Source organism: Melanostigma gelatinosum (assembly GCF_949748355.1).
Source record: "Melanostigma gelatinosum genome assembly, chromosome: 3".
Taxonomy (NCBI): domain Eukaryota; kingdom Metazoa; phylum Chordata; class Actinopteri; order Perciformes; family Zoarcidae; genus Melanostigma; species Melanostigma gelatinosum.
Genome location: NC_136636.1, coordinates 4312954 through 4326948, shown reverse-complemented (window position 1 = coordinate 4326948; position 13995 = coordinate 4312954). Strand labels below are relative to the sequence as shown.

Here is a 13995-nt window from a genome sequence, read left to right as displayed (position 1 = left end):
CTCATTACTCCACTATATTAAAAATAGATGTTCTCTACTAGTTCTTAATGCTCTTAATTAGCAGCTAAAGAGACAGATATTCCCCTCAGGAGTAGGTGGAGACCAAAAGCAGAGCGAATATCGGACATACATATTTGAGGTGGACACAAACAGGATCCAAATGAATGATCACGTTGCTCTGTAGCTGCTGGATGTATAAATAGTGGTGAAGTTACATCGCTATCCTTCAGGTAAGCCACCGTTTGGTTTGTCCCCTCTGGGCTACTGTAGCAACATGGCGGCCCTCCTGAAGAGGACCCGCTCAAGATGTAGATATAAACGGCTCATTATGTCCGAAAACACAATTCTTAGTTTCAGGTCATTATATACGATTTATATTATACTTCTTATATACAGTCTATGGATTGTACACCAATGAAAACATATCGTTATATGAATATTATATTACATTTCTGCCAATAAATCCTCCTAAATCTAAAACACTTGTTTCTTTAAAAGGTGATTATTTGTCAATGATGTGTTGACGAGTTTCTTCTGCTCTCAAGTGGCCAAAATAAACAAAACATGCAAGGTTAAGGTCCTGATTTAGTGACTAGATCTCCTAAATTGACTGAATTATGTGACTCTGAAGCAGTTTCTGCTAATGTTCTGTTTTATATGATAATCAAAGCTATGTGAGAACTGACAGTGTGTCATTTGACCTGCAGGCTTCTTCTTCTTCTTCTGCAGCAGGATTCACCTGTCAGGGCAGAGCTGGACGTGTCTGTCTGGGTAAGAAATTACAACAAGAGCCCAAAAGCTTCTGGAAAGATTTAATCTCACGTACTTTCACTGTTCTAACAAACAGTCAGGGTGATGTCAGATGCAGAAAATGCTGCTAAAATAACTCTGATCGATCATTGAGGCTAATATCCATGATGAGGTATCATGATCTTGAGAGGACACGTGGAACCGTCGCCGCCTTAGACTCTGTGACGACTGTAACAAGAATGTTTATGACGCTGTGGTGGCAGATGACCCAAAACAGGAGGACATTAATGTGCATGCAGTTCTTTACCAACTCCTTAGAAGTGTGACGTGAAACAAACCAGAGACTAAAGATGGTGTCTACCTGCTCTCTCTCTCTCACACACACTCACACACACACACACACACACACACACACACACACACAAGCTTCCCACCAGAGCAACAAGTCCACAGCAGGCAGAAGAAGTGTCGGGCTGAAGACAGGTCAGCAGCAAACAACACAGACTTGAGTTCACTCAAATAATACTGCGTAACGTCTCACACACAGTGTCTCAAAATATCTTTACATTTTATACATTTGGGTGAAGGGTGGGGGTGTATAAGACAACACGTTTACCCACACACACACATGGGTAAAGGTACAATAAAAAAATAAATTATCACCTCGATAAACCAAAAAAATAAAATATTCATATTTGCTCTCTTATTCCACTTCCTGTTGCTGTCCAGCAGGGGGCGGTGCTGCGTCACAGCCGGGCCTCTGGACCTTTGTTGAAGAAGCATAAATAGACGAATGTGATTGGCCAACACTCGTCTCATCAGAACCAATCAGACGAGACGAGCGGTGACTTCTTCAAAATTGATTGAGCCCAATTCGGCTGACGGTTACTGGACCGTGAACTGTGTCTTCTCTGTCCGTGTCGAGGCACCTTTGAGGCCGGACAATAATTAAACAAACTTGAATTGATCATGATGATTTAAAACATCTTCTTTTACAAATTATCCAAATTAATGATTCTGAGGCAAATTATGATTAAAAAAACCTTAAAATTATAGATTTCCTGGAAAACAGTTCAATGCACTGAACAATAATTTGATTATTTTGTATGATTTTGCGCAGTTTTCCACATTGTGATTTTATCACATATATATATATATATGTATATAATATATGTAAGAAAAATATTCCTCTTATTAAATATTCTTGTTATTCAACCATATCACGCAGCCCTAACTTAAAGACGAATGCTGGTATTAATCTATATTTGTTTCTTATTGTCAACAAATCCAATAAAAAGACCAAAACCAACAACACGTTCTGACTTCCTGTCTCCGGCTCTCAGCCTCAAACCTGCATCTACAGGAATTCATTTAAAAACTGATCCCACACACAACAATCCCACCACAAGGACCAGTAAGCATCTGTTTCTGGAGCTTCTGTATCACACAATCCATCATTTATATATTTTTAACAAGCACTTAAAGGACTTCTCGCCCATGTTGGCTTAAAAGCAGGAATTAAAAATTCGCTCGACATATGAAAAACAACCAGCAACAGGAAGTCGTTCTGGAGCGATGCGGACGGATTGTTTTTGTCAACAGCTGTTTCCAAAGTCAAGTTTAAATCTTCAGGGATGAGGTTTTAAGGCGCCGAGTCGCCAATTATGAACCACGAACGTCCCCAAATAGTCTGAAGGTTCCCGTCACCTCTACAGTCGGCTAGCAAAGAAAATCACCCCCAAAATAATTTGATACAGAAACCTACATAACCTCCAATCTCAATAATTTCCTAAAACAGCTGGTCGCTGTAGTTCTTATCAAACAGGAGGAAATAGTGCATTTGTTGGGGACTATTTTCTGCTGTGGATTAATCCACGTTTGTGGCAGCAGGGCGGTGTGTGTGAGTCAAAATAAACTACCGTGTGTGTGTGTGTGTGTTTTTTTAATGAAGGAACACGTCAGGACGGCGATATATCCGGCTTTGGATACACAGATAATACTTGTTCGTAGTATTAGCTTTATAGTTTGTTTGTTTGTTTTATTAATAGGATTTGTTGACAATAAGAGAAATATCAGCAGACCAGATTTGGGGAAAGTGACACTTATGCTTTACACAATAACCCAGAGGATGATTCTTACAGGACACGACTACTAACGAATTAGAATCAAGCCCCCAAAAATGGACACAGCGTTTTTCCTCTATATTCTCTCCTTCAAGCCTACTTCTACGTTGCACTTCATCGCCGGTCTGCCTGCGGCCGAAGCTGCCGTCTGCACCACTGAAGAAGAAAAAAAGAAGAAGTTGCCATCTATCATCGCCATATATTGCTTCAACAGATGCTTGGATGTGTTTTTCTGAGCGCGTTGCCAAAGGTAACGCTAAAAGAGTCACGTTCACCCGTCCAGGTTTGGTTTTCTGTCGAGAAAGAGGAGTGAGGAGGGAGTGAGGAGGTGAGGAGGAGGAGTGAGTGTTGGCCAACTTCAGTAGGACTCAGCTGATTGGTGGTTTCAGAGAGGACGCTCTGTCAGACAACTGTTCCCAGGATGTGTGTGTGCGTGTGCGCTCTTGTTCGTCTATCTTGTTGAGGATCAATTTGAGTTTTGGGAACTTGAGAGTGACGACATTTTTCTTGCTGGTCCTCACGTCCTTCAAAGTCTCACTTGGTGTTTTGGTGAAATACCGCTTCCACTCATATTTGTGTTTTTTGCTTCTTCTTATTTCACCTGGATGTTTGAGATTCACTTCACTTTAAAATCCTGAGTTTAAAGATTCCCTCCAGACACGACTAAAATAGTCCACTTTGAATATTAGTTTTACGACTTCTTACTAATTCTTTGACTAACGTCTACTACTGGTCCCAATTCCTTTTTATTGGACATCCAAACAAGCCGAGACGCTCGTACGTACACGTCTTCAACTCAGATTAAATGAGAGCACAGAGAAACTTCAGCAGACAAATGTAAAAACATCCTTCGACAAACATCATTCTGCACAAGTGAAGCTCAAACATCCAGGTGAAGAAATAAAAAGCTAAATATATTTGCGAGTGGAGGGGGACTTTAAGGTAAACGTTAATGGTTGAGGTCAGGGGCTGGGTGATGCATTATGTCAATGCAGGTCCTCACAAATATAGAAGTACAAATGTGTGTGTGTGTTTTGCAGAGCATCAGACAGACAGAAGTTCTCCATATCAGCTTGAAGAATAACCTTCCGTATTTACAGCCAAACCGCCTCGGTGCTTGAGAACGAACCTGAACTAACAACAAGCTGTGTGTGTGTGTGTGTGTGTGTGTGTGTGTGTGTGTGTGTGTGTGTGTGTGTGTGTGTGTGTTCGGAGCTACGGCAGGTTGTCGTCCTGCAGGCTCTCCAGGATCTGGACCAGGCTCTCCAGTCCGAACACGTAGCCCCGGTCCGGCCCGTCGTGCACGGCTGTGTCGCCGCGAAAACCCTTGAAGGTGGAGTGGGCGAAGTCGATCATACGCACGTCCACCAGGGGGGGCTGCTGGGGCTGGGGGGCGGGACGAGGAGGAGGAGGGGGAGGGGGAGGGGGGGAGGAAATTAAGCCGGGAGCAGTAGAGGAGTCTGGATGTGGGTGAGGCGAGGGGAGAGGTGGGTGGAAGGAGTGGTAGTCTGACTTGGAGGGTGCGGCCTTGGAGGGGGAGGGCTTAGCCTTCAGTCCAGGTCCCTGAGAAGACAGTGGTCCCGTTTCACAGGGAGCGTCTGGGGCCGGAGGTGCGTGGGGGGGGCCGGGGCCACGGTGGGGCTCTCCGGCGGCCGCAGGGGTCTTCTGGTGCAAGGGTGCATGCTGCCCAGAGCTGAGGACTGAAGGGCCCTCAGGTTCCTACGGACAAGAGTCGCAGTCGTGAACAATATGAAAACGTCAGCAGCGTAAAACCGTTATTTAATCAGGAAATCCTGGACGGAACCGCAGGGCACAGCGGCAAAAAGATCAGGTAGGTAACATGGAGGAGTAAAAATGATCCAACATCTAAACCAGCCTTCCAATGAAAGTAACTAGCAGCACTAAAGAGCCCAAAGTAGCTACAGCCAACGAGAAAGTCCTCAAATCTGCAACACCGACAGTCCATTTCCTTCAGGCTTCCCTCCAAAGACACTCCCTCCAAATCATCATGATGAACACAAACAACCAAGGTTGCCAGTGTTAGTACTTAATTGCGGATCGGGATGTGACGAGAATTTCAACATAATAAAAGAAGCTGCACCCTCGTTTTAAGGTGAGGCGAGCAGCAGGACAGTACAGGATGTCTATAAATAGTCAAACACTGACGTGGCGGCGGACTGAACCATCTTTTGCGAGAGAGTCGTGGCTTTATTTAGTGAATACTGGACTCACATTCATCAGGTGAAACACAAACACGACTCCAACCGAAAGATAATGTTGCTCCGTAACCGCTGCAACTGTTTGCTACCGAGCTCACCGTATCAACTTAAAATCTGTGTTGTGATCATAACTTGTGTCACACGGCTATGACTTGATGCTTCAGTGAGACACATCCGAGAGGGTTTAATTCATGAGTTGATATCCAACAAACACAAAGTGTTGTTGTGGGTGGGAAGCCAGTGAGCGATCACAAAGAGACGTATAATTGTAACTGTAACATAACAATGAACTGGTCGGTAATCCAGGCTTGGCTGCAGTTACTTTTATAGAATGTACGAATAAATAAGAATAAATGAGCCCTAATCCAACCGATGAGCACATGATCACACAGCCGATATATTTTGACACCTGAAGACACAGTCAGTGTTTTCCGGCTTACCTTTCCCTCATAGATGATGAGCAGTGAAGACGAGTAGAAGCGGTAGGACGCCTGCCTCTCCAGTACCGTCTTCAGGCTGCGGAGCTTGTTCAGGATTGGCTCAAAGAGGTCCTGCCTCAGACCCTTTCCGTTGTGCATGTACTGCTGGAGGGCCTGGCGGAAGCCGTCGCTCGACAGGCCGCGGCCGTAGTACTTGCTCCTGCAGAGGTAGTGACCGGTGTTCAGCTGGTACACCTGCGGAGACAGAAACCGCTCAAACATCTGGCAACATGCATCGGCGCAAACTGGTCACACTTCTATAACTTATACCACGAAATAACGGGGGAGAATGGATGCAATGCAGACATCGAGCTCTCGCTGTTGAATGAGGAAGAGGGGAAAAAATATATTGTTCGTCGTAGTTAAAAATTGCTGATATCAACGTCCGTTCCTTCCACATCTGACATTTTGAAGGCAGAACTTGTAGTACTTCTACACTGTGGTATTGCCATTTCTAAAGATGAGAGTACTTCTTCTACCACGATTGACAATGTACTGCTAGGTGTGTGTGCATGTACGCACACCAACTTATTGACAGTTTAAGTCGTACTTGTATTGAAAGTCGTACCAGTGGTCTTAGTAGTGCTTTAAGTATAAGTAGTGGGAGTAATACAATAGGTTGTATTGGCAGTAGCAGAAGTATTATAAGCAGTATAACATAAGAAGTATCAAGACATCATCTGATTCTCCACCTCCCCAGAGATGAAACCAGAAAAGAGTAAAATATAAAAAGGCATAAAGACGATATTTCTCTGGCTCTTTGGGTTTTCTAAGCGTGCATTAGGAATCCTAATATTATTATGTTACTCTGCCCACTTTACCCCGGCACCCCGTTTTATTTCCCCTACGTCCTCAGGCTGCGATGTGTTAGATGTCGCTGTCTGAGGTTGTCCTACCTGCATGCCACACACTCGCACTCCCAGCGACGCCGAAGTGCTCTGTTCACATTTCTTCATCTGCCGGGCCGCCTTCTCCTCGGAGGCGTCGTCGCCGTGCTGCCTGGTGCCCATCTTCAGGTCCAGGATGCAGGGGTACGAGAAGTGGTGAACCACGTTCTCCAGCAGCAGAAACTCTGGTTCAAACGATGCAGTTAAGGAGCAAACGTCTGTCGAGCGAATCGTCTCTGGTCTCAACGCGAGCTCGAGATTTGTTTTTTTACGAGGTGGAGAGACACACAACAGCTTGAATATTGCAAATGAGCCAATGCCAAGTTGCAGAGCTGCCACGTTGATATTGATATCTCATTTTGATCCATGTTCAGCTATTTGTCAACAAAATGCAACACATCCTGCAAATCTTTGAGATTAACATCTGCAGCAAGTGTAGCGTTTTATCTCATCATCGATAAACACGTACAGACGACAGACGATGCAGCGGTGCCACACGTCACATTTAATCGACGTTGCAAATACACGAGGAGAGGAGGCGAGGAAAGGAACAGAGGATGCACAAACTGGGAAAATGCATCGGCAGAGAGAACCCCGTTGAAGGCTCGACTGGACACAGATGGACCTTGTTGAGGACAGAGAGCGTGCTGCTGTGTTTTCCAGGCAGCTGCTCTCTTTGAAGCTGAAGATCAAAACACGAGCTTTGACCCGATAACCTCAGGGAGCTCCCAGCCTCACTGACGTTTACATTCAGAGCCTGTTATTGAACCGGCACACCGCCCCACTACTCGCCTGTAAAAACTAGTTGTTCTCTGAAACATCAGTGCTTGAATACACATCACTTCTACAGCTACAGTCGGGGTCGCGGCGGTCGCATGTGCACAATATTAGTCGTGGTTATTCTTGACTTTGATGAAAGAAATCTTAACAAAAGATCCATTACTAGTTTTTTCCAGAGATTTCTTTTAAGTTTGGAAGCTGTGGGAGAAAAACAGCGAGTAAGTGGACCTTTGTTTATGTATTTTTTGTCAAAGGGAAAACAAAAACAGTGGCTGTGATTGGTTGAGGAAGGATACTGAAGAGTTTGCGGTCCTTGGATTCGGACCTCATGCGGCTGAGCTGCTGTTTGTGGCAGCGAAGGCTCCAGGGGTTGTGGCTGATCTTCTCTGAACTAAAACCGCTGTTCCCGTCCATCATCTGGAAGGGAACGTCCGAGTGGATCTTTGGGTCGAGCCTCGGACTCTTCAGCTCTGCAAGGCTGCAGGGACGAGGAGAGAGGATCATTCATTGAAGACAACCAACTGTTGGTTCACCCTCTGTTCCTACAACGGACTCAAAGGTTTGTGTTGTTCACGTGAATTTGAGAGGATTACTATGACATTTTCTGTCCACCAACTGTTCAATAATTAACTGTTTCACCACCGGTTCATCTTTCCAAATCTCTTTCCCCCCCCCCCCATACGCTCTTACTTCTCAGAAGTGTCGGTGTCGTATGACTCCATCCTGTCGGGACGCTCCTCCTTGTGCTCGGACGTGGAGGAGGAGCGATGGAGGCTGCGCCGCGAGTGTTTCCTCCTCGGCTGCTCCCTCTCGGGGGGGTCGCGCTCCTCGTGCTCCGCCGTCCCCCCCTCCATGTTGGTCTCCACGTAGGGGTAGGCCACCAGGTTGATGTAGCCGTCCGAGTCGCCCTCGAAACACACCAGCACCACACCTGACAAAAAAAACCCCAAGCAGGGAGTTTATAAATAACAGAATGATTTGTTACAGACACAGATACATATAACCCATCTTCTAAAACACTGAAATGTCTAACATTGTTTCTTTACAGCAGAAGTACAACTTCTCTTCAGTTCTTAGTAATGGAGGTCGGGCCTACATTATGTTCAGTCTAATCAGGTGCTGTCGTGCCTCATTGTGTTGCCACAAGTTGTCAGGTCTGCGCGTCAACATGTCTAACAATACCCGAGTGGATCACCTCGAATTACTTTTACACCTGCTGTCGTCATTTAAAGGCGACCCGGACGGTCGTCAGCTGATTGGCCATGACGGTCAAACTCACACTCGTGTGCTGCATGATGGATTTAGCACGCACGCACGCTCGTCGAGGCTAAACGATTGAACACCTTACCAATACTCCTTTCTGACTAAATGTGCACTTTTATGCGGGTATTTCAAACAGAGAAGTTTGGTGATGAGTTTTATCTTGTTCCAGAGTTTGAATGACGTGTGCTCTATGCTTTGTTTGTTAATAAAAGGACAACAATTGTCCAAATCCCTGTTGATTTGATTTATTATACTGTTCTTTCACGTCAACACGTGTCCACCCGGTTGTCACGTCTCCATCGCTGCCGATCGGAGCTGCAGCCGACAGATACCGGTGACGACTGCAGAGCCATTTGTCCCGGTAATGAATGCTGTTTGTAACCTTTCACACTGGAGACAAACGCCGGATGTCCGCTGGTGTTCGTGTGGGTTTTCTTTTGTCCAGTGGGAAGCGGGCAGAACACGCTCAATGTTTGTTTTACTGTCATTTCTCATCCGTCTGTACAGCAAGATTTGCTAATTGTTCTGTAAATTCAATTGAGAAACTGTTTGTAGATTAAATACCCAGATAGCAATTGTGTTATTCAAACATGAAGATATTATTTTCAGTTTTCCAAACAGAGTAGAGCATCTCGTCCCCGCTAAGAGGGAGGATGCTCAGTGTCTCAGTTTGTCCAAATCTAATTTTACTGTCACTTTGCTCAACGGCGGAAAATCCACCCCAAAGAAAAACGTCCAAACTGAAGTCTGGCGACCGTCCACAGGAAACTGGAAATGTCTAAACACTTTCTGGATAAAACAACCTTGACAGATTGAGAAAGTCGTCCCTGGGCGGCAGCTGTCCGTCCGTCCGCTGTTTAATCAGCAGGACAATGGTAGTGGGCAGAGATCCAGGGCTAAATATAGCCTCCTTATGGACCACTGTTGTCAAGGCACTGGGACCCACAACACCAGCAACGGGAACTGGGAAGACAGACAGCGGGATGTAGTCGTTTTCTGTCATTCCAGAGCTTTCTCATCATGCTTTGTAACGCATCAAGTTCATCGTGTGTCCATCAACAGAACACTCAAAAGTCACGTGTCTTGTCTGCAGACTGACATTTCTGAGTTACGTGTTGTTGTTTTCGACGTGTTGAACTGGCTCATGTCTCGTAGTGTCTTCCTGCCAAACCTTCCTCGTGGCAGACATCTTGTAACTATGCTACGAGCAATTTCCGTCTGTCCTTCACATATCTTGACAACCGATCTGCTTCCTTCTTGGCGGATGTATTGCTGGAGACCCAGAGAGAGACGGGCAGTGTCGAAGTCTGCAATTGGCCAGATGGTGGCTCTGCGGCAACTAACTTTATTCTTTGGCCTGTAACTCTTGAACGGTCTCTCCTGGGTCCAGACGAATCCATCCATTTGTGTCCAGATTGATTTTCTGCCATTTTGAATTGTTACCAAATCTGATTTTTTCGCAGCTCTAACTTTGGTACAGACCATCTGTGGACCATCATATTCCGTACAGTTTTGCGCGAGCTTGCTCAAAGCTGTGGGCAGAGCGTAAATTAGAACAAAAAGAGTCATATCTCCTGAACGCTTTGTGCCATTGTAACCACATTTGGTGTGTAAATATGATGTCTGAGTGACCATGACAAAATTGGTGCCAATTTGTCAATTAGTGGCGCTGCAGCAGCATCACCTAACTATAAATCAAAGAATCTCTGTATGCATGCATGCGTGTCCTTCACATATCTCAAAAATCGTCCATCCGATCTACTTCACACTTGGCGAGTGTGTTGCTGGGGACCTGAGGACATGCAATGTCGACTTTGGTGCAATTTGGACACACAACACGTTCAATATTGATGAACTTTGAAGAAACAAGTGAACGGCAATCTGTGCAGCAGCAGCAGGGGGCGGAGCTTCAGCTCTGTGGACTGGAGTGTGAACAGGCTGCAGCTCATTGACTTCAGTCAATATATAACATATAATATAATATTATAAACATATAATAATGACTGCATTCCATTAAGTGTTTTAGTGTCAGGAACGTGGTGTTTTTGTGACTTAGAAACACGTCTAAATAGAGCCGAGCTGCTCCATCCACCATCTCTCTTCATCTCCCAACCTACTTTCATTGGTCCTCGTCTCCTCCTCTCTTACATAGTTTGCTTAAATGATAAAAGGTCACATAGGAGAGGAGTGTGTGCTGGCTGTCAGAGTGTGTTTGGGTCTGTTACTACAGCAAAAGCGAGTGGAAACAGCTCCAGTATGTGCCGAGTGATGAAGAGCAGAGCAGCTAAACCACTTCACTGCTCGTAAACATCCGTACTTCCGTGTTCCTCGCTGGCTTTTCTTTCATATTTCAGACAAGATTTAAGAGTAAGCGAGACGGTGTGCACACGTTGTTCACTTCCATTAAAGCATTTTTTATCCGAAAATAAGAAAGAAAATATCTTTTAAATGTGTCGCAGCTCTTTGAATTGGTCTTTAATTTCTTTCGTTAACATATTTGTTGTCGACGTGGTGTGTTTTTATGCAGTATGACTGTATGCTGTACTTCAGCAGAAGTAGTAGTCGATAAAAGGTATTATGATGAATGTGTTCCTTTAAATTACATTTTGACATATTGCCGTCTCATCTGTTGCTGTGGAGAGCTCCTCTGATCTGAACTCAGCACTTCCACCCGGTCTGTTCCTCTCCTCCCAACAGCCAGCGGGCTGTACTCAACCTCATCTTTCTGTTACATTCAAAGCTTCTGTTGAGGATTTCAAATGAAGCTTCGAAGGTTTTTTAAAAGATAAAATGCCAACAAATATGGATCGAAGCAGAATCGTTAATTCGATACAAACATGTTGTGAAGTTTGTTAATGATAATATCTACTTTTTTTTCAATAAATGTGTGGAAGACCAAACCAGGACTCTTAGATCACAGTTTCCGCTGGCGTTTCATCAAATATTACACCACTGGGCTACCAGAGCAGACACTCTTTATTGGTTTCAGCCGTATTCAAAAATGTGATTAACAATTTTAAACAGCTCCTACAATAAATATTTAAACATATAGATGAAATTGTGAATCGATTGTGACTGTTTTCTTCGTGTTTTCCTAATTTTAAGACGAGCTGAATTCCATTTAAACGGTAAATTGGTCGTTAGGAACATCCCTCGTTGAGTGAGGATCTGAAGTCAGATTAGACGGATTTATTCAAAGTAAACTCATCTGTAATCTTGTGTTGTGGCTGCGGTGAATTGGCCACAACAAGACAGTAGTTGACAGAAGAATCTGCGGCTGAGAACGTGCGTTTGCTACAAGTTCCGTGTATTAATTGTCACAAAGAACACGACACACCGATTCCCACGTGATTGGAGAATGAATGCAAACGAACCAAACTAACTGAATAAAATACAACAAGCCTCAAAACAGGCAGATCCAGGATCAATAAGTCTGGTACGGTGTCAGAATACCGACAACAGGGCGGTGGTCGTATACGTCAGACATAAAAGGGTTCGTAAACGGAGTTCCCACAGCACGCGCAGCCGCGGCTCCACTATTGACACACGTCAGTGAGTCGTGACTGACCTTTATACTCCGGAGTGAACTCTTTCATCTCTGGAGGCAGAGACTCGTAGAAGCGCTGCTCTCTGCTGAGCAGAGGCTTGCACACCGTGTGGTCGTCATAACGCATCATACTGGTGTGACCCCCCACCTGCACACGCAAATATGAAAACAATCAGCACAAAAACGTAAACATCTGTTACGCCATCAACATGGAGCTCCATCGTTATCTCCGTATGTTCTGACACACGCGCCGTTACTGCCCACCTGGTGTACGAAGGGCTCCAGCAGGACGCCTCCTGGCCGTGGTCCCAGTGCAGCCACTCCTCCTTGCCCCGCCCCCTGTAACTTGTTGTCCATGATGTTGGTGTGAGGGAGGCACATGGCTCCTGGCAGACGCACCGCGCCTCCTCCTGCCAAGGAGAGAGGGATGTATTAACGGGGTGTAAAGCCGGTAGCTTCGGAAACGTCCTCTGCAAACACCTTTCATTTTAACGTGTCGTCCGACCCTCGTATTCTCCAGTGTGACCGGCCCTAAGGTGCAGATGTTTGTTACCTACTAGGGCTAGATATCACTTTAAATGTTTTCATGCTACACCGGATCGTGAATCAACTTTTCTTTGGGATAACACAGTTTTCCAATCAATCAATACAAACAGTATGTACAACTTTTTCATTTTATATTATAATTATGATAAAAGATCACAAATCTGACCAGACATTCGACGTCAGCGTTTGCTACTCAGTGTGCGAGGTGAAGTCTTTGACATTTGAGTCATTGTGAGGACGCGTTTAAGTTCAGACCTGCAGGTTTCACTGCAGCAGTTTGGGCTAAAATTAAACCCCCAACACATAAATTCAACACAAGCAACATCTTCCCTCTTCGCTTTATACACACTTTACTTTCTGTTTCCACCACTGTATGTACATATTTATTACTTCTCATTATGAATATACATTTGCTATATTCCTGTTTACATTCTGTTCATCTATTTGCAACACTGTCTCCTGCTAATTTATATTACTTTCATTTGTATTTTCTTTTTGAATATTTCTGCCCTTTCTTTTAACTTGCTCTTTCGATGTCTTGCGTGAATTTGTTATTCTTTTTATACATATTTAATGAAGATTGTTGGATGGAGCCTGAGATACTCGATTGTTGTCCTTTGTTACTTCTTTAATCTTTGCACAGAAAGCTGTTGTGTTTAACTGACAGAAGTCAAACTCAAAGGTCTCTTTAACGTTGCTGTCCGCTGACATTTTATTTATCTAAAATATGACAAACATGTCTTTGTTTTTGATTGTCAATCAAAGGAAATGATGTGTTCATTTGTGTTCACAACTCTTGGTTTGCTAGAAAGAAACCAAACTCCCTTTAAAAAAAAAAAACTTAAATAATTCAACACCTCCAACTGATGAGCTGGGATCTCTACTGTGACACATCACAGGTGGTCTCTGGTCCTGGTCCTGGTCTTACCTTGGGCATGGGCTCTGGTGTGCAGTGACGGGGAGGGGGGGGCGCAGGGCACCACGGGCTGCTGGGAGCGCACGCCGGCCCCGGGGGGAGGCGGCGCCAGACCGAAAAACCACCTCGCAAAGCCTCCAATCAGAGTGCTCCAATCCACCGCCGGCAGCACCGAGACCCAATCAGGACTGGGGGGGGGGGGGGGGGGGGGGCAGCGTTGTCAGGAAGGCAGAATCACCACTTCCTGTGGAGAGAGGAAATAATACCACGGTGAGTTTAACATGCGTCTACAGTTAGTGTGAGGAACTTTGAACTGGTTATGAAAACGTAATACTGAAGTCTCTGTTTGAAGTTATTCTTAATGCTCGTCATCGGTGCCACCGGGTCGGACTCTGGTAAAAATCTGATGAAATCATTCAGGTTCACCAGAAACTCCTTCAGCTCAGACTCCAGCGGGCAGAACCAGAACCAGGCTTGAACGGACC

The 13995-nt window shown here is 44.9% G+C and overlaps 1 protein-coding gene across 1 annotated transcript; it reads right to left on the bottom strand.

Moving 5' to 3' along the window:
- Positions 1-797: 797 nt before the first annotated feature.
- ip6k1 (inositol hexakisphosphate kinase 1) lies at positions 798-13657 on the bottom strand. The gene is made up of 8 exons (XM_079265261.1): positions 13523-13657; positions 12313-12458; positions 12070-12196; positions 7929-8169; positions 7535-7716; positions 6468-6643; positions 5533-5766; positions 798-4592 (listed from the first exon to the last, which is right to left on the bottom strand). The coding sequence occupies exons 2-8, from the start codon at positions 12427-12429 to the stop codon at positions 4089-4091; spliced, it is 1581 nt and encodes a 526-aa protein (XP_079121387.1). The 5' UTR covers positions 12430-12458; positions 13523-13657; the 3' UTR covers positions 798-4088.
- Between the last annotated feature and the right edge of the window lie 338 nt (positions 13658-13995).

Coding starts and splice junctions, on each gene's coding strand:
- ip6k1 (XM_079265261.1), bottom strand. CDS start 12,429: ATGTGCCTCCCTCACACCAACATCATGGACAACAAGTTACAGGGGGCG. Junction 12,197..12,312: donor TGGAGCCCTTCGTACACCAG/GTGGGCAGTAAC, acceptor TTGCGTGTGCAG/GTGGGGGGTCACACCAGTAT. Junction 4,593..5,532: donor TCATCATCTATGAGGGAAAG/GTAAGCCGGAAA, acceptor TCTTGTCCGTAG/GAACCTGAGGGCCCTTCAGT.